We start from the raw sequence: 25555 nt of genomic DNA, 5'->3' as shown, positions 1-25555 counted from the left end.
GGAAGCAAATGTGAGCATGATTGATGAGTTTAAACAAAATATAGTTTGTTGAGCAACTTATAATAAGCATACAATTGTATGAATAATGGTACATATTATAAGCAAAACTGACTGACTATCAATTGAATGATGGCAACCGACGAAATGGTTGCATAGAAATGGCTAGAACCAACATTCTGCATTCCTCCACTAAATCTTGTGCCAGAATGACATTAGTCGAGCTACTTCATGACTGGTTTGACATCAGCAGTCGACGAAAACTGGGGTGAATGAAATGACTATGATCTCTTGATCACTGCTATGGCAAAGTGTGGATGGTGAGTAAATTCAAATGAGACCGTGAGGGATGGATCCCGGGCACCAATTTGGTCTATGACACTCAAAGCAACCCGATTACGCTCTGCAACTTGTTCAAGTTGCTGAAGCTCAATCAGCTTGTCAGAATTACCAGCGTAACTTCCCCTTAGGGATGTAATAATTTTCTGAGCTTCCCGAAAGCAGTTGTCTTTGATGATACTCTGAAACATGGATATAAATGAAATAATGAAATGGAGATACGACAAGATTAATATAAAAAGAAACTAATCCTTACAAGCCTAAGTCACTTACAGATATTCGTGCATGACCTGTCGATTCTTTGAAAAGGTAGTATGAAGCATGTTCAGGAACATGTGCCTTCAGAAGGAGGTCGAAGTGCTGAATAAATCTCTGATTAAAGAACGAGTAAAAATGTTGATTGGTTTCCACCATCACAATTTTCTGAGTAACAAGTTTACAGACATACCTCTTCTTCACCATTGAAAGGACCAACCATATGGAAAGCCTTAGATTCATTGCGCAATGCTGCTAGCATCTACAATAAAAGAAAAGTTTTTCAAATTCTTTGCAATCTTGGGAGATAGTTAAGGTAAACTCACCATAGCTAATCCTTCTGAGAGACAAATATAACAGTGGATTAATAAGGTAGAGGAAGAAAAGGAAGCATCTCTTATTTGATCCTTGCCATGATCCTTCTTCTTCTTGACTTTTCTTTGGGCTGATTGGTTAAAGAAGATGTCAATTTATTATCAAATATTAAGTTGCATTACTAGCTAAGCTTCAGTCATTCACAACATCAGACAAATTTTGTTCAACCATTTAATGTTTTGAGCAGTTTAATGGGCAACTATAATCACAAAATGCCATATCCAGTTCAGTTCTTGCACTAGCAACAATTTATTTTTGCAAGTTGAGAATTGTCAAAATGAGATCGAATATTTATTGTAATCTTTTTCATCCAAATGAGAACAAAAATTAAATTATTTCTTTTTTAAAATTCAAGTAAAAAATATATTGTAACTATTTTACTGATGTTGCTTACTTGTCAAGTCATTGTTGTCATTTGACAAAGTACAAAGACTAATATCTATTTAACTTTCTATATATCAATTTTTGTTAATAACAACTTTAAAAGGCTAAAAAATCTAATAAAGTTCTGTTGTTTAATTTAATTAGGCTAAAAAAGGAGAAATGAAATTATTGCAACTTGTTTTGACTTCCTTTCTTTTCGTAAGAATTTTTCTTTGTAAGAAAAGAAAAATCCATTCACTAACTTGTCGCCTTTATAAGCAAATCAAATGTCAAAGTTGGTAATGGCCTACTCCACAAAGTAGCAGATAGGATTGGAGTTCCCCTTCTCCTCTAGTAACAATGAGGAAGCCTAATTAGTGTCGATGTCGAGGCTGATGTCTAGGATCACCTCCAATTAGTTGTTGAACCAATCATTCCCCACCATGTTTGAAATTATAAAACATAAATATGCAAAAATTATATATTTAATTGATATATATATATATATATATATATATATATATATATATATATTTATGTTATATCATTGGGAAAAAAGGGCCTAGTTATAAATTTTGAAACTGGTTAGACTTTTCGCAAAAAGGCCAATTAAAAAGCAACAGACGAACCTTTCTTTTACCATGGCTGACCTTTTCTTCTTCCTCCCTTTTTTTGCTTTCCCTAACCCTAATTTTTCCGAATCGACATTTGCTCACCCTCAAACCCTCCGTCGCACGTCATTGTCACTAAACGCCTTTGCTGCTAGCGCCATCGTCGTCACACTACCGTCATCGCATTGCCGACACTCTACAACGAAGACCCTTCGATTTGAGGTGGAGTTTTCTTACTTGAACTCTTTCGATTACCTTACGTGCATGATTAAACAATTTGAATCCCTTTTGCTTGATCTTTCTGTTGATTCGGTACTCAACCAACAATCGAGAATTCCTTAGCTCCTCTCGGTTGTTATTTTCTTTCATATTATATGATATAAATCAATTACATGTAGCGTATAAAATGTTGTTGATTTTATTTGGATTCCAATATAAGGGAAATAGAATTCTTTTATTTTTGTTTGTTCTTATTAAAATGTTATTTCATATGCAAATTACTGCTATAAGTCAACTTACTGTTTTATGATAATAAATAAGCAATAATTTCATTCTGTTAGAAAATAATAATAGATTGCATGTTTTTATATATCCTTATCGTTTGATTTTATCATTCATATTTGCACCCTTTTCATATACTATATATTGTTGCTCTTCCAAAATTGAATAATGAAACTTAAAAAAGGATAACCTGAATTATTATGAGAAAATAAAGAGTAGATGAATATCATAAATAAATTATGTCCATGCAGTTCTTATAACCGAAATAAGCAATATAATCATATGAGAGAGTTTCGGCTCAATGCTCGTAAGAAGTTATATAACTTCTCAACCAAGTTAAATAAGAAGTGAATGTAACCCTCGTGCCATGGAACTCCAGTTCTATTAGTTATAAAAGACATGATATTATTTATATCAAAGTAATAATGAAATAAATCTCTATAAATATAGAGTTTTTTGCTCCATGATTTAAAAAGAACTTTCAAGTCTTTTGTGTGTGCGTAAACTTCAACCAAATTAAGATGATTTTTTCTCACGAGGTAGATTGTAAGTCGTTTACCCTATTCTTATGCGAGGCACCTCACGAGAAGGATTGCAAGTCGTTCATCCTATTTTTATGTGAGGTACTTTTTGTGTGAATTGCGGATCATTCACCCTATATATGTATTTGTATATGTACATTCACATTATATATTTTGTAATAAGTGGATTGCAGGTCGTTCACTCCTTGTATATACGATACATCTCTTTTAGGTGAATTGCGGATCGTTCACCCTATCTATGTATGTACAGATGCATATTTGCGATGCAACGATGCATCTTTTTCGAGTGGGTTGCAGGTCACTCACCTTGAGCTATTCTGCATGTTAGTCAATGGGCAAAACAAAATGTTTTGCCTATGCCAACCGACACACAAAAAAAGCTTATACCATGATCACCACCAAAGCTTAGAGTAGCAAGCCAAGATTGATGCAAAACTAGCATAAATTTATCATTTAGAATGACAAATTAATTAGAAAAGCACTCTACAAAACATTGTTCTTTGCAGCACTTGAAAACACTGTAACCTAGAAGATGCACTATAAACCCATGTGATCTCTCTATCATGACTGGATAAAAACCTTAGATGTTTTCTATGGAGGTACATCACTGTGAACATTTCACCTCCTTGCCTACAGATGCCTGAAGTAGTGCCATAATACCACAATATTCTCCAAAATAGACCTACTATTCTTAGTATGATATCCTTTTAGCCATACTGTCAGATCCTTACACCTAGAAATTTTAGTGTAGGTTGTAAGTGTACTTAGTGAGTGATGTATATGAACCTCATCTTTAAATTTTCAATTATCATCTTTCAAGTTGCAAGTATACTTAGTGAGCTAACTATCAATAGGCTCATTGAAATTGCTATTCAAATGAAAAAAAAATAAACTCATGAATCAAATCTCTGGTCATCCATTGGGTCACTTGATCGTTGAGTTAGTATACATGCTCTATATAATTGCAAAGGCAACATCTTGCATTTGCTTGACATAGATAATATTGCATAAATTGTATTACACTTAGGCACAGACTAGCTCAACCAGCAAATCAATTTACTGATCTTCCAAGTCTTTACTAAAGTTGCATCAATTTATAACATAAGTTGTTTAGCTACGTCACACAATTCACTTGTATGACTCAATTCTTTCACATTGTAATAAGTGGTTGTTGCCAGTGCTAAATTTGTGAGAATGGCAACACCAACTTACTTTTATGTAATAAAGCATGTTTGCAAATCTCCTAAGTTTGCAGGAGATCAACCAGTGGGCCGAGGCTTGCCATCGTCTTTCCAATAGCACAGGGCCAAACACCATAATCAACAGCTGGCCAACACATACTTCCTCACCCTCAAAGGAGAATCAAGCTTCATGCTGAATATACCATATTGTCATTGACACTAGGGCCTTTTCTGTCATTTGACAGTGTTCATGAAGGCCATATATGAAATTAAACTACCTAATTAAACTCTTTCCTACCAAAGAAACTTGCAGTATAACAGTAACAAATTCCAATGGGCAAATATCAAAAGGACACCCCATTTTATTGGAATCATCAAAAGGGCGCCCACCTTTTTATTTCTAATCAAAGGGGCGCCCCTTTTTTATTTTTAATCAAAAAGGTGCCCACCCCACCAATCCCCTTTAAAATGACACAGCTACCGTCGAGTACACTATTCGACATTATTACCTCCTGTCACATAAATCTTGGATAGAATAAATCCGCATTGTAGCAACTACGAAATCTTAACTGTTATGATGTAGCAGCTATAAAATTATAGCTGCTACAATATCATAGCAACTACAACGTAAATTGTAGCAGCTACGAAATCGTAACTACTATAATGTGAATGTTATTGAACAGGTCAAATCCACCTAACTGGTTCAGAATTTAATGCATGTGGCAGGAGATAATAATGTCGAACATTGTACTAAGGGCTGCTGTGTCATTTTAGAGGGGGTTGGTTGGGGGTGTGCTGCCCTTTTGATTAAAAATCAACAAGGGGCATCACCTTCATGATTCCAAAAAAAAAGGGATGGTCTTTTGATTTTTGCCCAATTCCAATTAGGGTGTGTTGAAGAGAATTGTCAAAAGAAAAGACATCATCGAGAAGTAAAATGACCAAAACTCGCACTCTTGGTGGCATTCTGATAGTGGTTTGCCTCCAGGTATTTACCAATGGCGTTCAAAGAGTAGATGTTACTTACAGTTTTCATTGTTGGCAGCAGTTCGCAACTGAATCTTCTCCAATAATTTCATGAAAACCAGGTACATAAACCAATAGACCATGCAGTAATCATACGGCGAATACAACTCTAGTTCAAACCCCAACGTAAGAAATCGAGAAGCAATCCAGTAGGTCCTCTCCTCTGTCCATCTAAGGAGATGCCTCGAGACTTTCATGCACATGTTCTGAAAATCAGTTTAACATCCACTGAAATGTGTAATCCACAGGATAATCATTAAAGACTTGTTCTCAATAAATATTAAAAATACAATGTACCTCATCAACCATGACATTTAATGTCTCTCCAATCTCTCTTTTGAAGGCCATCTCCAACTGTGGGAGAAAATCTGTTTTATCAGTATCGTTATTTCCTCCACAAATGAGTTGTGCAATTTTAATTTACATATTATAAATCTGTATGTTAAGAAATTCCAATTAATCTGAACATTGATAATTGAATAATGTAAGACAAAGCTTTGAGCTTTTTAAAAGAAAGGTTATAGAAGCTCCAATATTGCAACTACCAGATTTTAATAGTTTTTGAAGTGAATTGTGATGCTTCAAATGCGGGAATTGGAGGTATTCTTAGCCAAGAAGGTAAGCCCATTGTTTTCTTTAATGAGATGTTGAATCATTCTCGACGCAACTATTCTACATGTGACAAGGAATTCCTTGCTATTGTTCATGCACTAGATAATTAGCAACATTATCTCCTACACAAGGAGTTTGTTCTTTTCTCGGATCATGAAGCTTTGAAGTATTTGAACACTCAACAGAAATTGAACCTTCGTCATGCTAAATGGGTTGAGTTTCTACAAGCCTTCAACGTTGTCATCAAAACGCTCTTAGCCAATGACACACTTGTTCCCGATTGTGGTTTGAGGTGATTAAAGATCTCTACAGGAATGATTCATATTTTGGTAAGATTTGGGAAGAATGCATGAAAGCTCCATTCAAACTTTTCTTAATTCACAATGGATTTCTCTTCAAAGACAAATATCTGTGTTCCCGATTGTTCTCTAAGGAATGCAATTATCAATGAAGCTCATAGCAGAGGTCTATCGTGCTGGACATTTTGACAGGGACAAAACTCTTATACTTGTTTAGGAAAATTTTTATTGGCCCCGAATGGACCGAGATGTAAAAAAATACATTAAAGATGCAGAACTTGTCATATTGCCAAGAGTCACGGCTAAAACACCAAAATACACATGCCGTTAGTAGTACCAAGGTTTGAAATCTCGAGCCGTTTCGTTTGATACCGGCAAAAATTTTCTTTCCGCTAGCGGACCGGCACAGACACAGCGTTCCGGTCAGGATGGAGGCGTCGCGCGGGTCCGACAATGGTAAAATGATGACATGAGACCACGCCAACCAACAATTTGACCACCCTCAGGGCATAGTTGAGTTGGTTACGACGGAGCAGAGTTGCTGAAGTAGACAAGGGTCGAATCTCGGCAATGTCCTCTTCCGTCGTGGCCAACTGTAGTTTTTCGATTTACCTCCTTATAGATGGTCGTGGGGTCGACCGTGAGAGGCCCTGGGGTGGCGGATTCTGCCGAAAAAATGAAGTTAAAACTATAAAAGTGGGATATCCATTTTCTTTTATAATAATCCACTCATATAAGTCACTTTCATCATTGTTTTGTGTTTCAAGCTTAAATGTGTGAACAAGATAAATCCTAAATCTTCTTGTATACATAGTGACAGGCTATATTTAACATAAGGACGGATTAGTATGTGTCATCCCTTCTAGAGAGCATGGAATGAATCCTTAATCGTTGCCTCAAAATGCCTCTACATGATCTAAAGGTACTAGTAGCAGTTTGATAATAATTGCTAACAAGATAGATTATTTTGCAATCATTAGCAGAACAGTTGTTAACAAAGTAGATTATCTGTAATTACGAAAAAAATAGCACTTGTATTGAGCATATAATATAATGGAAAATGTAAATAATTCCATGACATGAAGAACTAAAGAATGCTAAGAAGTGGAGGTTGAATCCAGATATTTCAGAAAAGCAATAACAGCTAGGAGAGGAATTTAATGCTCATTAGCCTTAGGCATGAACCTGTAATGAAAGGACACTCCAGTCCTGCAATATTTTCCCAAGCTTGCGGCGTTGCCATGCAGTGTTTGCACAAAGTATCTTAAGCAAATTGATAATCAACTGTATATTTGTAAAGAATAGAAAAAGTCATCAAAATTGAATGGAAGCAGTATGGAATGATGTAAGAGGATTCACAGCACCAATGATGTTTTTATGGGTTCATATCTAAATATAGCCTCAACTATAACAATATAGGATTGTTTATAATAACTTTTTTTTTCACTATGTATCAATTGTGCATAACTTGTCATAAAGTTATTATCCTCAGATTAATGAATCAGTTAGCTTGATGAAATGGACACCAAACATTTGATTCCTCTATGACAAGGTGGAGTATCACTGTGTCGATTCTGCATAACTTGTCATGAAGTTGTCCTCAGATTAATGAATCATTTAGCCTGATGACATGGACACCAAACATCTATTTGCTCTATCAATAAAAGTGGAATATCACATTCACAAAAAATATGCAGCAAGAGGTATGCATGTAACGGGAAGAAACATTGTCACAAATTATATACATGTATATATTATACCACATATATATATATCTACATGTATTGTCACCAATATATATACATGTATACATTATGTCACCAATATACACACATGTATACATTATATCACAAACATAACATGCCAGTTAATATGGATTTGTTTGTCATGTCAGACTTTATATTTCACAAATTATATATATATATATATATATATATATATATATTAAGTGACATGTGAATATATATATATATATATATATATATATATATATATATATATATATATATATATATATATATATATATATATATATATATATATATATATATATATATATATATATATATATATATATATATATATATATATATATATATATATATATATATATATATATATATATATATATATATATATATATATATATATATATATATATATATATATATATATATATATATATATATATATATATATATATATATATATATATATATATATATATATATATATATATATATATATATATATATATATATATATATATATATATATATATATATATATATATATATATATATATATATATATATATATATATATATATATATATATATATATATATATATATATACCATATTGTTTGATGACTGGAAAAGCAACCATTCGTTATTTTGCGTAATCAAATTTAGATACCCATTAAAAATAAGGATGGCAGCCTGCCACAACAAAAACAAGTCTAGAAGTTTGCATGCATAAGATATAAATTGGAAACATGTTATGTTATAAAACATTCCCCTATAGTTGTGGCTATATTTAGATATTACCCTTACCCATTTTAAGAATTATCAATTCTCACCTGGCCTAACTGTACTATGAACTCATTTTTCTGAAGTTCTTTACCCTTTGTAAGTTCTGGTAGCCCTAATTCTCTTGCGATAATATCATGAAAGAATTCTTTTCCGTAAAGCTTTCCATCTTGAATCAATAAAATCTGGAAACGTCTCCAAACAAGAAAAATGAGATAAATGGTATTGAGGAAAAATAATAATCTAGTTGACAAGGCAAAAGGTGTAGATTCATGAGAAAGCTAGATTATTATTGCTAAAGGATCTAGGTACTCCAGCATGGTAAATTACCTAAGGAAAAAGGAATTCGGCCAAGTACACCAGGTATTTATTTTTTTAAAATCCAAAGAGCATATATAAGCAAAAAAATAGACTCATCATCAGTAAATACTTAAATGACTAATCTAGCTACAGATGATAAAGCTAGTTAATCAACAAGACTATTATATAGGTTGCATTTCGCAGAGAGAAACTTGATGTTTATATATCTTTCCACAAGGAAAGGAGACGGAGCTTCACTGAATGACAAGCATTCTCCAACACATGAGTTCCAATAAAAAGACAGACTTTGTGGGGAGAAATTAGGATAAAGATAGAAGATTTATCATCAGGCACTTAAGTGCATACCATATACATGAATATTATCGCACTGGCAGTAAACCAGTAAAAGCGGCTGCAATGTGTACAAATTTATATCAAGCTCAGAACTTACCTTGAGTTTGGAACTATCCTTTTTTAGCAGTCATATAATAATAACCTCGTAAGTGCTATTTTGTTTCTTTTCTAGTATTCCACAACTATTAAAGGTGTGACATTACACCTCTTATTGATTGTATAACATTAGTTTATCCACTTCTACTTGGTAATACAGGGAGTTCTCAAACAGCAACTAAACCTCCTAGAGGAGAAACTCCAGTGCCATATATGTCACCCCCTTGTCACATTAAATACATTTACACATAGGTAAACATCAAGTTGGGGAATTTCTAAATTCAAAAGGCTAATCCTTGGTCCCCTAATCTAATACTCCTTTTTTTCCTTTCAAATTGATCTCTCCTTGGTTGAATCTGCTTTCTATCCTTCTGATTTTAAGCCACTACTTGTCACTTTTGGAATGGAATGAGTTTCAATTGGATAAACGCAATGTGCATTGTAGCATGATATCACAATAAAGTTCTTCAGCTTAGTAGGAGAATTGTCCAGTTTAATCATCAAGTTTTGAGCCATAAACCAAATAACCTAATATGTGGCAAGATCTATAGCCTTGTACTTTGTCTCTGAACTTGATTCCACCTCTCCACTTGATCTAGCCACTAAAGTTAGCTTGTTTTTTCTTTTACAAGATAAAAGGGTATCTCCTAGTGAAATACAATATTTGGATGTGGATCGCCATTGTGAAAGAACTTGCCCTACGGGTATATCTTGTAATCTAAAGATGATCTCAATCATGATATAGGAGACCCTTCTTTAGAGCATTCTTAAATTAGCAAAGAATCCTTGAAGTTCGTCATAGAAGTAATTTTCAATGAAGAAGATTTAACTAGGGTAATGCAAGCCTATTCTGTTGAAGTTTGTCATACAAGTGTCACAATAATGAGAGATGATGTCTTCCTTGAAGCGCTCAAAATTCTCAATGTTGTAATTGAATTTTTCTTTTCTTTTCAAAGCAGCAGACTAATCTGCAATTTTCAAATTTGTTGGACCAATATGTAAAATTACCATATTTCAAGTCTGGTGGTGTGGTGGGAAAGCAAAGGAGTTGTCCCAATTTTATAGGCAGCAAGGTTCCTTTGCTTGTGCAAACAAGGTGGGAGAGATATTGCGGCTAGACTTTGAGCAGTCCAAATGGCATAGCATGGCCGGCCAATGGTAGAGTTGGCAGGTGATGCAGTGATGAAGCTCATGAAGGTGGGCAACTGAGTGAAGATATAGAGGTGTTATCCTGGGTGTCTTTCCCTCTCTTCGTGTGCTTGTATTCCACTTCCTCCTTGGTGGATCTAATGGAGCAGTTGGATGTCTGATGGATGTTAGCATCTGTGGGCTCTCAAGTTTCCAAAAAGGACACAGTCTTACGGCATGTCTGCAGGATTATGGAAGCACACAGAGGTTTCAACTAGTGGTGATGCCCATTGATATAAGCACACCCCAAATACACAGTTGATCATGTGCAACTAGTGGACTACCCTATAGACCAAATAGACATGGAGAACCATCAACGAGTCAACTATTCTGATTTTATTTCTTCTACACATTTCCAATCCAAATTAGAGTTTTCCAATGAAAAATCCCATAAAGATCATATTTCTTCTACACATTTCCAATCCAAATTAGAGTTTTCCCTCCCTACACATAAAAATTTGTGCAAATTCACAATTCCTCTAATATAATCCGTGCACATAAACAAATTGGCAATTAAGTCCTCTCCAAATTAACAACCTAACCCATACTTACCAGAATATAAGCAAACAGTAACATTCTCATAGAGCGCAAGGGATAAGCAAAAGTAACATTGTCATAGATCTTCAGGGATAAAAAAATTATGTCAAATTCAATTCCTTTGCCATTCTTGAATTCTCCTCCTTAGCTTTCTGTATACTGTCCCCTACAAGAAAATATGGAACTCAAGGTATATAAGCATTCGAGTGTAATCTCTTCCTTTCTTGGCTTCAAACTTCCAACTGCCTCATTTTTGTCTGGTGAGCCCTCAAATTAAAATCTTTAGACATTCATACAAACAAATGTTGAATTTAACCAACTCATTGTATGATTCACTATCATTTCCTACTTGATCTCTTTGAATTTTGTATACGAAGGTATGATCCATGGTTCGAAATCTCATACCATACCAATGAAATGATTGAAATGTATCATTCTGGTAAATCACCAAAACTTAATACCACTTAGCACCAAGGTTCAAAATCTCCAACTATCATAGTTTCAGTTTTTGACTGAAAAGATATACACGGTGCCAGTGATAGATTGGAGGTTGAAGGAGAAAGGAGATTAAGCAAGGGAAGGAGGCATTGTGTTGAGTTTCAATCTTTGACTAGAAAGATATGCATGGATCGGAATGTTATATTTCGGAAATTTAAAATCATATTCGGGACAGATAATGTCTCCTTTTTATATTTCATTTCCTTCCTTCAAATCCAATCCATTACTGACACTATGCATCGAAACATTGGTACGATACCAAAATAATATTGTTTCATTCATATATTGAAACTTCAACACTAATACCTTGTTTTTAAAAAGAGAGAGAAAACTATTATTATTCTGATAGGTCTTTAGTTATTGCTACAAAGCTGAATAGCACTAAAATATTGATATCTATATTGTTAAAAATAATAATATTGATAGATACAGGTATATTATTCAACATTCTCAATGAACTACCTGGAGATGAGCTCTAGCCACCAGATCAGGTTGAGGTTTCTGGAACTGGACAACAAAGCAGAAGAGATCATCAAGCACTGACTCCGTGTTTAAGGAACATACGAAATCTAAATCACTCAGAAGCTTCTGAAAATAACTGATAGCCTGGAAATCAGATAAGAAAGTGTTTAATTTGTATTAAAACAGCACATGCAACGATATAGTTAGTTTAGGGATTGAACATTTCCAATCAATAAAACGATGCAAAGATATCCCTAAGGTGTTCCAAAATCTCACTTCTTTCCAACTAAGGATATGTGTTGCCCGTGGTGGAGTTGGAGCAGAGAATCTGTTGTTTAAGCTAGCATCAAAACCAATGGGCCTACAACCTGAGGCAGTGGTGCTACTTTGAATATCATCTTGATGAAATCCATATGACAAGGCTCTGAGGAATTCTTGTGACTTAGTGATGTGAGTTAATTCAGACAAGCATAATGCCACATGTTTACGAGCCAACTCCAAACCCTTTCCTTGGGGTTTCTTCATACTCATGAGAACAAGGTAATAGTGCTGAAAAAGGTTTCATAATTTAGTAACAGATTGGCAGGAGGGAAGCATAAAAACGTATTAGCAATTAGTAATACAACAAAATAAATAGAACCATTAACAGCATTATGACTATCAAGTTGATCACAAATTTATCAAGTATTATTAAAATGTGATCTACAACTTTGATATATGGTTCTTTCATCTATTCTCTACATACATGTGCCCGATGTTGGTACTCCAAGTTAACACTTGACATTTCTATTGATTACGTGTAATTTTTTTTTTTAGAAACAGAATGTCAGACCCTTGAATCCACATGCATGACAAATACTACTAGTCGAAATAACATCAAACTACAACAGAGAGAAATTGACTACAAAGTGTAAAAATCAAGGAACCTACATGAATTACCAAAGGTAGCATCTCTAATATCAACAACTTGAAAGAGACAAAACTAGGTAACATATAGGTCAAATTTTATGACAGAAAACCATGGCAATCCTAAATGAATTTTTATGTAACATCATAGTATATTTGAAAACTCAGGAAACACGGGCTAAGACCTTACGAAAACGTAAACGACAAAGAAGAGCTCTGCAATAGCCTTCTTCCAAATCAGGATTACTTTGTAGAGGCTCGATATCTACAGGGGGAAAAGGGAATTAGTGTTAACAATCTTGCAGAGAATAAAGTATAAAAATAAAATAAAATATCTAGCAATAAGGAATGCATACCCATGAAAGATCAAGAATAGACTGTGTGATAAATAGATTTTATTGGCCACCCATATCACACATCAGGTAGCTACCTTAATTTTGGCATACTCAAGTTTTGCCTGAAGGTGCAAATCTTCATTAATTCAAGACATGCCATATGAGTTGCCCAAACTCCATGAAAGGTGGAAGTAATCAAACTATAAATTGGCAATTCGTAAAATGACCAAAATAGGTTGTGTATCTCTTTTTTGTCATGGTGTATAGTTGGTGTTCTCTTCACCACAAAGAAACTGAAATCCTGATTTTACATTCCTATTTGTTATACACTCCTGTTTTCCTATTTAATCAAATTAAGATGACTGATTTTTTGTGTCCATGAGTTTATATAGAAACAGACATCAACCACCAATATAATGCATGTTGGTTTCAGAAACATGATTACCAAACCTTTTTTATATATAATCAATAACTATTTAGTTATCATGGAAAAGTTGTCACAAGAAAATAATCCAAACAAGAACAACAAGCTAAGCTATTTAACTAGTAGAGACAAGAAATAATTCTCTGTTCTATAAGGAAATTCAATAAACATCACTCAGAAACAAAACATATATACCAACATCAACCACATTAATGGTCAATCACTCTCACTAAATAGTATTCTTTTCCTAATTATCCACATAAAACATTGTTTCTATGTGTAAATTAGAAAGAAACATACCATAGTTCAAGAATTTTCTATTGCAAACCTGGATTACATCAATAGGTGGATGACCAGAAAGGAGTGAAAGTCATTAAGAAGAGAGCAATTAATTTCTACAAAAGTGATATATTTTTGAAGGTTACTTTGCATGGTTGTTCCATTCCCTACGCACCTAAACAACTAAGCCCATAACACCATTAAACCATACTTCACGCTGCAGCCCAGCCAATCTTGCTGGATATAACAAACTAGCAATACTCCCCACCCAGAACTATATTACATTTTCAAGTGTCCAGCAAAAATGTAAGCCACTATTTCAGCATTACAAGAATTTTGTGAGTTAATTTTGTGCTGATATTTGCAGATTAATTATCTACTTGCCCTTCCAGCTGAGAATAAGCATCAACCAGAACTAGTAAATTACTCTTTGAAGGTAGTCTTAACCAGCTTAAAAAGAAAGTCATAAGTGCAGGTGAGAATGAGATAAAGTTTATGTACCTTCTAATTGCTTCTTCTTTAATGACTGGGCTTTGCAAGCTCGAAGTTGGCGAGAAATTGTTTCCTCAACTGAATTTAGAATTGATAAGCATTTTTCATCACCTTCTCCTTTCAGAGGAAGCCCATAAGCCATTGTGAAAAGGTCCTCCTCCTATCAAGGAAATTTTAAAATATGATTCAAAGACATTGGAACAAAAAAAGGAAAAAGAATTTAGACATAAAAAATGGAAGTTAAACAACCAATGGAAATGTGGTAACTAATCTAGAGTTTGAATTTTGAACCAAAAGGGAAAAAAATAAGGTTTTAAAAATACAAATAAAATAAAAATAAATTCTTCCAAAAAACATTAAATCAATCTAAAAAATCAAATTAGTTCTGGGTCTAAATTTCTATTTTACACTAATTCTATTTTACTATTTCTAGAAAACTTATGGACCTTCGTAGACAAATATCTATCTCATTGTTCTAGACATTTGATCAATAATGCAAATTCTATTTTGACATTCTTCAAATGAGATTGCCAAGGCAAACGGATTTGTCCTGTGCTACATCAATTGACCATGTGTAATTTGGGATCCACCCACCCACCTCAACACCTTTTTGTAGTTGTATTCCTCTATTGCCATCAGTCATCCATTTTTCATTGTCTACCGCAACTAGCCAGGTTCTCCTCCATTGCATACTTTCTTTTCTTTCCCTTGTCACCTAAATTTTAAACGTATTCCTATTCTAGGTTTAGAATCTCATTCAAAGCCAAAGTAGAGTTTCAGTTCCCAACTCAAACAGAAAGAGACATGGCATGTCTATTTTGCAAGTTATAGCACACACAAGTAGCAACCCTAATGCCTTGTTTACTTCGGAGGGCAAATGAAGAGATTAATTAGATAGAATCAAGACAGAATCCCTCATATACTGAGCTTAAAAATGATCTGGGGACGAATTCATAATTTGTCAGCCAATCATTTTTTACTTATTTTTTTGTCCACTCGAAATCAGGCAGAACGGATTTTACATCCTTCTCACAACAACTTCCCAACGAACTCCAATAACCAACAGCAAGATCACAGCCCTTACCATTCCCCGACAAACTCCGATAACCAAGTCACCCAACGAAATCACAACCATAAAGACCACGAGCTCAGGGCCAGATTGCAGCCCTCACAACTCCCTAACAAGCTCCGGTAACCATGTCGCCTAACGAAATCACAACCACAGAGACCACAAGTTCACGGCCTGGCCGCAACTTGCAGTCGCTGAGGCGCGATTGACAACCACAGAGGTCATGATTTGCAGCCACAGAGGCCACGATTCACAACCACAAAGGCTGTGATTCGCGGCCACAACGACTATGTCGTATGTCGTTCTTCCCTTTTTTCCCACCCCATGTTTCTCCTTTTCCTCTATCTTCTTTCTCTTCCTTTCCACTGGAGATTTTTTTCACCTGTGATCCCTTTCCCTCCACCATCAGTCATCCACACTTTAAGGGAAGGAAGAGAGGGAGAAGAAGTTGCTTGCCTCTTGCTTCACTTGTGTCACATTGTGTGTAACTTGATCACCAAAGAAGATGCCCTTTGCCTATACTATGTCACTAGATTGTCACATAAGAGGTTGCTTACCTCACTTGTGTTGTGACATTATTGAAGTTTCTCACCTCTCATCATTGTTGCATGGAACAGAACCTTTCAAATGAGAAAAGAATTAATCAAACAACACGATGAGGGTTTCAAGATCTCAACCCAACTTTGCCCATCAGTCAACAACCAAAATGTGATATTTTGCTCTTGCCACTTGGCACAGAACAATTTGTAAATCCATAATCCTATTAAACTTAGCAAACTTAAAATAGAAACTAGAAAGCAATTGTCATACCTTCCCAACCTGAACTCAACAAGAGAAAATGAAATTTTCCAAATTTGAAGCTGGCCTTAATATCCTAGGAGATAAAAGCCAACCCCCCTAACTCAATTAAGTTTGAGCCTCAAGAGTTAGCTCTACAAATTTGTATTATTTCTATTTGTAGTAAATCTAGTTTATTTATCAGATTTCGATGAGAACAATTTATTGTAAAGCCTATAAAAAAATGTTTTAATCTCACTGATCTGAATATTCAAGCTAAAATAAAATCCCTGTTTTAAGATTCTCTCTTATCTTTCACAGGACTGCCAACTGAGGCAAATAGATCTATCTTATGGAGTGTCATACAATCTTTCAGAAACCATTGAACCAATGAGTCCCAGGAAAAGGGCAACTTCTACTAAGGTTTAAAGACTGAATAAGAAATATGTGGGTGTACGAAGGTTCTTTTACTATTCTTATCTGTTAATCATGTAACTATGCACACATAACTATTAATACAATGCTATTTTTTAACGTCAAATAGCCTGATATTATAAGCAGACTAGACAACAGTGGGATATCCAAACTTTTCATAGGACAAGGATTCAAGAATATGATGATGAAAAAATAACTTTATGAAATCAATGGCCCATGACTATCAAAATGAATACAACTTTGATCCAGTGAATGCCATGTTAACTCAGAAAAGGTTTAGATATGAAAATACCTCATGTGTACGTGAATCAGAAACAACAGAGATAACAGCATTACAAGTAGCTCGCATAATTCTGCAATATGAATGCAGCAATGCATGTGAAGATGTCCGTTCAATCCTCAAGAGATATATGCATGAAAAAACAGTCTGTGCCAATGTATGACCCTTGTACCAAGTGGCCTGTCAAACAAATATGTCAAATAAATGTAGAAGTTCTATATACCTAAATAGATTTAAAGAAAACAAAACTGCTTTCAATACCTCACAAGAAAAAAGATGGTCAATGACATCAATCACATGTTGAACATCAACAGTCGGGTTCAGGCTGAGAGGAACTGGAGCAACATTATTTTCTATAGCTTCCTCGATCGAGTAGTATCCACATTTTTCAACTCCAGCATCCATCTTTGGATCCATTATCTAAAACAATATGCAAGTAGTCAAATTTGAGGAGTTAAACACCAGCATTCATCTTTGGTAGCTTGATGAATGACCATTCTGATGTTCATTCTGTCATTGCTGAAATTCAACTCAAATTGGTTTTGTTACACATGCATTGATAATCCTTATGATGATTTTTGTACTTCAATTCTTTTATAAGTACTCATGACATTGTTCACACTTCCTCATGCCTGAATTTTGGAATGAAACAAAAATATTTGATTGAAACTGCAGTGACTATGATTCTTCATATGAATGCTCCATTCGTTTCTGGGGATGTTGTTTTATGGTTTATTGCCTTCTTCTGTTAGAAGTAGGCAAAGTCAATATTGCTTTTCCTCATGGTGCTCTTCACATTTTTTTTTAATGCATTTTTTCTGTTGAAAACATGTCTCCAGATTTAGAAAAGTCTAATGCATATTTCATAAAATGTTTTTCATTGGATATGTGCATTATCAGAAAGAATATAAGTCGCTACTATACCGAATTAAATCATTTTTCAGTGTTAAACTTCAACTAGTTGAGTCAACTTCCTTTTTCTCAACATCCATATACACCACAGATCTCACAATATTGCTCTTCTCCTTTCTTTTCTCTTTTGATCCCATATTATCAAATTTCATTTAGCAATAACACTCACTCGGACAAACAGAATACACCCCATAACATTACATGAGAAGGTGATTTAAGTGTAGAAGTATATAAAGAATCCCTATTCAGCAAGACATTGAGCACTCTGCACTCCTTTGTCCTTATTTTTCATAGACAACATAGAGCATACAAATAAACTACAGTATTATTCCAGTAATGAAGATGGTTAAGAAACTGAATTGAGCCAAGTGATGCACATAGCTGTGAAGTATTAAATGAAGTAAACTATTTTTTTTATCTTCTGTAGTACCCCCTTGTCTTTTCTCTCATCATGAGATCAACTGATGCATGCATCCTTGCGCAGCCACATTGATGTCAGAGTCATACATGCACTCCTGCGTGATGATGGGGTAGGAAGGCAAGTGATTTATTATGAGGGTGCCCTTATTACAAGATTCACTGACCAAGGCATACAGACTCCTCACTCTGACAGAAACTAAGACACCGGCGTTCCATTTGTCCTTCATCATACACCTTATTGATCTCACTTATCACACTCCATCTACACCTTTATTGTCTAACTCGTGTGGTTATCATTATTAGAAAAGAATGGCATAGAAGCTTTCAAGATTTGGCCTTCCTAGATTTGATATCTTATTTAATACAATGGATATAAAATTATTCTATTAGCTGAGTCAGCACAATAGTTTATTACTATCCTTATATCATGGGAGGAAAAACCTATATTTACATTTTTCTTGATTCAATCAATAGTTATTTTTTATATTAGTCTATTGGCTAACTTAATAGTTCATTATTATCCCTTTTATCTTTGAATCAAAATCCTATATATAGACAAATTAGTAAGATACTTAATATTGAATTAGTTATGAATTAAATTATTGCTTAATAACCCCTTGAACTACTCTGCTCTTCTCTCTTGTTGTCGATTCTCGCAAATGATCATGCATTGTGTCATCAAGACACCAAGATCATCAACATGCAAAACTGAAACATAGGAATTTCAGTAACCAACGATGATAAACAGCAAACAGCAACAACAAAGGTTATAGTAGCAAGTGTAAGTTTTCTCCTCAACACTTCCTCAACCTAGTCTTGCCCTCTTCCTACCCATTTTGAATTTTCCTTACATTAATCATCTGTATGCATATGTCAGCCTCACTGTGCAGCCTGTGTTTGTGTATTACTCCAATGCAACTCCTGGGACAAAAGACTCTCAGGTGCATATAATAAAGCTTCAGATACATACTAATACAAGGTCTTGAGGGTGACAACAAGGTAACTTTGATAAAGAAATTTTTCTTCAGCAGGAAGTTCCAACCCATCCCTACATGTAAAACATCAAGATTTTGCTGCACAAACTATTGTACGTTAATTTTAATCTTACTATCTAAAATATAATCAGACTGAGTTTTCTCATAGATTCATTCTCTATAAAATAGAGTTAAATTTCTCAGTATTGCACATAAACAAACTGCATGGATTATACACATGTAAACCGTATGTTATCATGGAAATGAAGGAAAGCAAACAGGAATGTGGCTCAGAGCCTCAGACCTCCAGGGCAGACATTGCTGCAAAAAGGCTAAAATTTTCTCCATGTATGAGCTGACCATCTTGAAGATCTGTAAACAAAAGACACAAGATAATATAAGTTCGCAAAATATTATAGATATAAAGAGGTAGAGTCAATCACATGACCTGACAATGATGTATTTTTACAAACAAGAAAGACAAATTTTGAATCAACAATTTAGTACACCATATGCCATATCTGAACATATAGGCATAACATTGTCAAAGTTATGTTCTTTGGTCTAACAATATTGCATAGTCATCAAATGCACCAAATTATAAGTTACAAATGGTATGAAAGCAGATTCTTGTTACATTGTAATTAGCTTGGACGCACAATGGCAGGCAATAAAGATGCTTACCACATACAAAAATAATATCGATGTATCAAAAACTTTCATTGCTCTTCAAAGTTTTAACAGAAAATTCTTGCTTGAAAATATTTCATCAGCTGACTAGCTGTATAGGAATTGTCATGCAGTTAGAATCTTCTGTACAAACTTAAACTTGCAGTTTGCATCAAAACAATATTAGATATTGTCCTTACTTGCTAGAGGCCCACCAGCAGATTATAATACAAATTGTTTAATCCTTATTCATATGTAAGTATATAGATATGGATGAACACACACAACCCTCAAATAGTAAATATCAAACCAAAGAAAATAAAGCATTGTTGAACCACTAAGATTTAATACTCTACATACTAATTGTAGCCAGAAAAATTCAACATCATAGTTGATAAGTATGCCTTAGATATTAAGCATCTCATATGGAAAGAGGAAAATGCAAACGCTCCATTGAAATTCACAGATCAATGGACGTATAAACATTTGCATGTCAATCAAAGAAAGAGACACAAGTTTAGCATGGTTTCATTGAGCTGAATCTTCTTTAACTTGTGTGAAAGTCTGGTTAGTTAGCCCCACCAATAAACCTGATGGTTATTCGGTAGGAAGTATATGCTGAAAACTGATACAACTAAAATACTATACTCAAGTCTCTTGGTAATTTACTCCATTAGTTTAAAGCTGATAAGGTGATGGTTTAGAAGCCATATAAGGCACCAGAGTCAGGGAAATAATAGTTTGCTATGTTATGTAGATTAAGAAGACAGCTGATGTTTTTTTTTTTCATAAACAACAACTTTGTATACTAGGCATTTTTGCAAAACCTTGGGAAAGAGGAAGCTCTTAGCAATCATTCTAACAATTTGAGGAGCAAGAACCAAGGGAACTCAAGGTCAACAAGGGGAGAAGCTCCATAATGAAATCAAAAAAGTTATTATGTAAGAGCAGATTAGTTTTTTGTCTTTTCATTGGTTTATAAGGCATCTACCTTTTTTCAATATCCAAATGATTAACAAAGGTAGGACAAATCTTTTCCCATTAACTGATGGAGAAACATTTTATGTTATCAAAGAAAATTTAGATGAATTTCAATTGAAATAGAAAAGATTTAGTCCCTATCAAAACTTTCAACCAAGGTTTAAAATTCCAAATCATAAGTGGCAATATGTAATTGTCCAAAAAAGTTTTGAGACTGCCAATACTGGTAAGCACCCTGCATACCGCTCATAACTCTTTGTAAAACTATAGCATTGGGCCATGCAACAAACTGCAATGATTGACTAACATAGCTGTTTTTTTCTGATATAGGTTGTTTTAGGTTTACAAGAGCACCTTCACCTCCCATTTCAGAGGATATAAACTTGTATATATATATCCAAGGATCAAAACTCTTAGTGCATTTTTGAATTCTGTGGCTTTCATCAAGGGATGACAATTTCAAACAAGCCTTAGTGCCCAGGTCTGATTGGAGTGGGAATGTGATTGGCCAAAGATGATCATGTTATAACATGCGGTCGATATGAAATTTCAGAAACCCAGTTGGTGACGAGGCAAGGCTTGGGATTCCTCATCCTTGTCCAAGAAAATTGACCCTACTGTTGCAATTCATTAGTATAATACATATTAAATTGCATAAAGTCACAGTGAAGATAAAATGAAGTTAGTGTTTGTTTCTAATTAAATTATCTTCTATCTTAGTTTACACTGAATAGGATAAAACTGCTGGTGTTATTTTAACTTATTTCTAAAATTGACAGACTTCCTGTAATGATATTGTTTCCAGTGATAAAATCTAAATAGTGGTGCAATTTAATGGGATTTGGTTTAAGCCTTTCTTAATTTCTAAAAAAAACAGACAGTTCGGTGCACGAACTCCCGTCAATGCGAATCCTGGAGAAGGATCTATTGTACACAACTTTACCCTGCATTAATGCAACGGTAAAGTTACTGTTGTGTTACCTAGTGATCACGGGTTCGAGTCATGGAAACAACCTCTCGCAATGCAAGGTAAACCTTTCTTAATCTCTAAATCACTTTTTTCCATTTAGTTTAATTATTATTTAAATATCATTAACAGACCCATAAAGTTATAAAGGGTGAGTAGATAAAATTGTGGAAAAATGATGAAATTGATTTCTAATTGAAGCTGCAGTGGTATTTTATTTAATAGAATTGGTGCATGGCAAGACATGACAGGGAAATTTTGATCTGAGTTGGTTTACAGTGGGGAGTGGGAATAGTATTGTATCAAAGGCAAGAAGATTTAGGAATGGGTAGCAAATCTCCAAACAATATGGCAAAAATAGATACAGCTATATCCCATTGCCAATATCACTTTCATCATTCCATGGTGGCAAAACCACAAATTGCTAATCATGAAGATTAGCATATTCTTTTGCCAAGAGTACTTGATCATGCTGAGAAAATCAACATTAATCCTTCCTCCTACCAACATGTTCCTTGCTACATCATTTGTATATCAGTAGCTCAACCTTTCTCCAGGGAATACATCTTGCTGACCTTCACAATACAAAGTTGGGATCAACCTTAATTTACTCTAGCAATTTTTTCCCCCCACCTTAAGTGCATGATATCCCTGTCATAACCATAAGAGTTCATGCTATAATTTATTACTAGAGATGAGGAAAATAAGCATCCACTTGGGTTGAAAATGACACTCAAAAAATACCACCATACAAGATCCACCAATTCTGATTCATAACAAGTGGTTAGGATATCATACAGAATAATACCCCATGTTTGTTCTCCTCTACTTTCTTTTTCAAGCATGGATTGGTATTGCTTCAAGTTATATCTTAAATCATGGGCTCGAAAGTAGTTGAATTTTCTCAATTTGAAAAGGTTTTAACTTGATATGCAGGGGAAAGGCATGATGAAACTCTCCCTCTGCACAACTGCTTCCTCTTAAATTTTCACTAAAAGGCAAATCATGCACAAGGCTTGGTTGTGGTTGTAGGCATATCGTGCACAAGGTTATAGGAAAATGGATCTCAGCAGAGACAATATAAATAGATTGACAATCATTTCATATCAATTATAGTGCATATGTGCTATGACAATGTAACATGGGCAAGCGTCAAAGATCTAGGCGAGAACACATATTGAATACAACAAAAAGACATACTATTCCCACCAACTTGGATATGTTATATATTTTAGGCAATTTTAGTAGTTAAAGTAGAAGGATCTAAGTCATTCTAGTGGAACACCAATTATAACCAAAACTAGAATTCGGATGAATTCAATGAAGCATGAGGATAATTATCTGACACAAAGAGAGATAAATCAAACTGAACTAAAATATACCCAATACATTGCCACAACAATTTTTAGATACCCAACCTTAAGTTAGAAAAAAAAATCCATTAATTTGTTAAACTACTACAAAATGAAAAGAAATTACACTTCATCACACCAAAATTGAACAATTAACAAATTAAATTAAATTCAAATTAATTTCTTTTTTTTTCTTTTTTGAATTATTCCCACTAGAGAGTACTCAACTCTCAGGGAGTTGTAAGCATCTTCAAACTTGAATTAGGTTGTCCTTTCCAATATGAAAATAATATAATAGCATCATTTATGTCTTGTGATTTAGGTACCATAATATCTTCATTATGAATCTTTAGGCATCCCTTCTAGTGAGTAAAAAATCAGTATAGTTTATTACTCTCCAGAGCTTTAACTTCATTTCCTTCCTCTTTGGTCACTCCTTCCAATGAGTAAGAAAACATCAATTTATCATTGGGCAAGGATGATGTCCTCATCTTCATAGTAGTCTTGGGCATGAAGGTAGAATGTTGAGGATGAATTCATAAAGATACAACCTATGACAAAGTTGCTATGAAAGGACAAAGGCCTGAATTTCTCCTAGCAAATTAGAATGGTTCCTTTTTCTTTGTTTGGATTGCATTCATATATTTATTGCTGGTATTATAATTTCTTAACTCATCCACTACCTCTCCTCACAACAATCTAGTAATTAAAAATAGATAAGTGTGCATTAAGCATATGAAACCACAGCAAGTTTCTAAAGGAATAATTTAGAGCAACAACAGATATGTCAATATAGGATTAAGTGATGAGTGCATCATTTAACTAGACATACTATGCATTATGCTACATCTGTCGTTATAGAAATGATGCAGGGGGACCATGGACATGACTTATGACCACTACTTTATTCGTTTTTGGGAATAACAAACTTCAGAATTTAAAAAAGGCTGACAGAAGATTCAACCGCATCAAAAATACAACTTACTTTAAATGTTTTAACTAGATTAAAATAATTCATTTTCCAACTCATATCAGCTGTCTTCCTTTTTAACATTTATTTTCCTTTGGTCAATTTTTCAGTTATTAAAGAACCATAACAAGAATAAAGGAGCAGAAAATGGACTGCTATAGTACCGATACTCCAAAACGCTGATAGATCAAATGAGGACCATGTCAACGACTGCAAATTCTTTGTATGTCATTAACAGTTCCCACCAAGAATTTGAGGAAAACATCAACAAAAACCATATTTTCAGGAATAATAAGGAAAACTATCAAAGTTATTCAAGAAGTATTTTTGATCGGCATAATAAATAGGACATTTGGAGAGCGTAAAAGAAATAGGCGAGCAGGATGATCACCATTGCAGGCGGAGGCGATGAGGGGACCGACGTCGGCCCAGACAGTCTGCTCGCCGGCAGGGATGACAGGATAAGAAATAGATTGGTCGGCGAGACGCCCTCCTGTTTCTCCTTCTTGTCCTTGTACAAGTCGCCTAGCCATCGGCGAGGGAGCGTTCCGGAGGTTTAGGATTTTGGGGAGGCGTAGGAGATTGATCGGGAGACAACGGCGTAACGGTGAGCGATCGAAGGCAGGCAAGGACTAGAGTGGCAGATCGAGGGCCTCCCACACAAGAAAAAGATATATTACTGCGGTCAATGAATGCGGTTTTGGCCCAGCCCACGCACCCTACCACTCGGTGAACCTAACCAAGAATCATGACTTCAAAAAAATATAATATATAGAGAGAGAGAGAGAGAGAGTCCTCTTATGTTGTGTGCCTGTTTCTTGTGGGCTTGTGGGTGACATCAAATCCACTGTTCATCGTATGATCGCGCGTTACATCTGACTGTCTAAATTTGGGAATGTACAGTGATCCGGCCCCAACCCTCCCCCCGCACCGTCCGGCCACTGTCGGCCACCGGCTCGATCGCGATCGACACGTCGCTTGTCGGCGTAGCGGTCGGCGTCGGATTCTCCAGCCGCGATTTGGCCGCCAGTGGTCGCGCGCCGGATTCGATGGTTTCCGACCGAATTCATCGGATTCTGACCACTATTCAGTCGGAATCCGACGCCGATCGGTGCGTCGTCAAGTGACGCGTCGATCGCGACCGAGCCAGCGGCCGGCAATGGCCGGACGGCACGGCGACGGTGGCGACAACGGCGGGGGGTCGCGATGTCGTGCACGGGTGGAGTCGCGATATCGTGCACGGGTC

General features: G+C 35.0%; 1 protein-coding gene across 1 annotated transcript; it reads right to left on the bottom strand.

Annotated features, from left to right (window-relative positions):
- Nucleotides 1–4: 4 nt before the first annotated feature.
- LOC141820617 (uncharacterized) lies at nt 5–24928 on the bottom strand. Its single transcript, XM_074707962.1, has 16 exons — nt 24701–24928; nt 19675–19742; nt 17326–17484; nt 17077–17244; nt 14513–14663; nt 13159–13238; nt 12344–12616; nt 12068–12211; nt 8683–8817; nt 7287–7385; nt 5488–5544; nt 5192–5396; nt 918–1036; nt 785–853; nt 610–708; nt 5–518 (listed from the first exon to the last, which is right to left on the bottom strand). The coding sequence occupies exons 1-16, from the start codon at nt 24840–24842 to the stop codon at nt 279–281; spliced, it is 2208 nt and encodes a 735-aa protein (XP_074564063.1). The 5' UTR covers nt 24843–24928; the 3' UTR covers nt 5–278.
- Between the last annotated feature and the right edge of the window lie 627 nt (nt 24929–25555).

Source organism: Curcuma longa, unplaced genomic scaffold (genome assembly GCF_044706935.1).
Source record: "Curcuma longa cultivar G26 ecotype Majalengka, Jawa Barat unplaced genomic scaffold, ITB_CL_G26_1.1 utg509_np1212_2302976_RagTag, whole genome shotgun sequence".
NCBI lineage: Eukaryota > Viridiplantae > Streptophyta > Magnoliopsida > Zingiberales > Zingiberaceae > Curcuma > Curcuma longa.
This window is presented reverse-complemented; position numbering and strand designations above follow the sequence as displayed.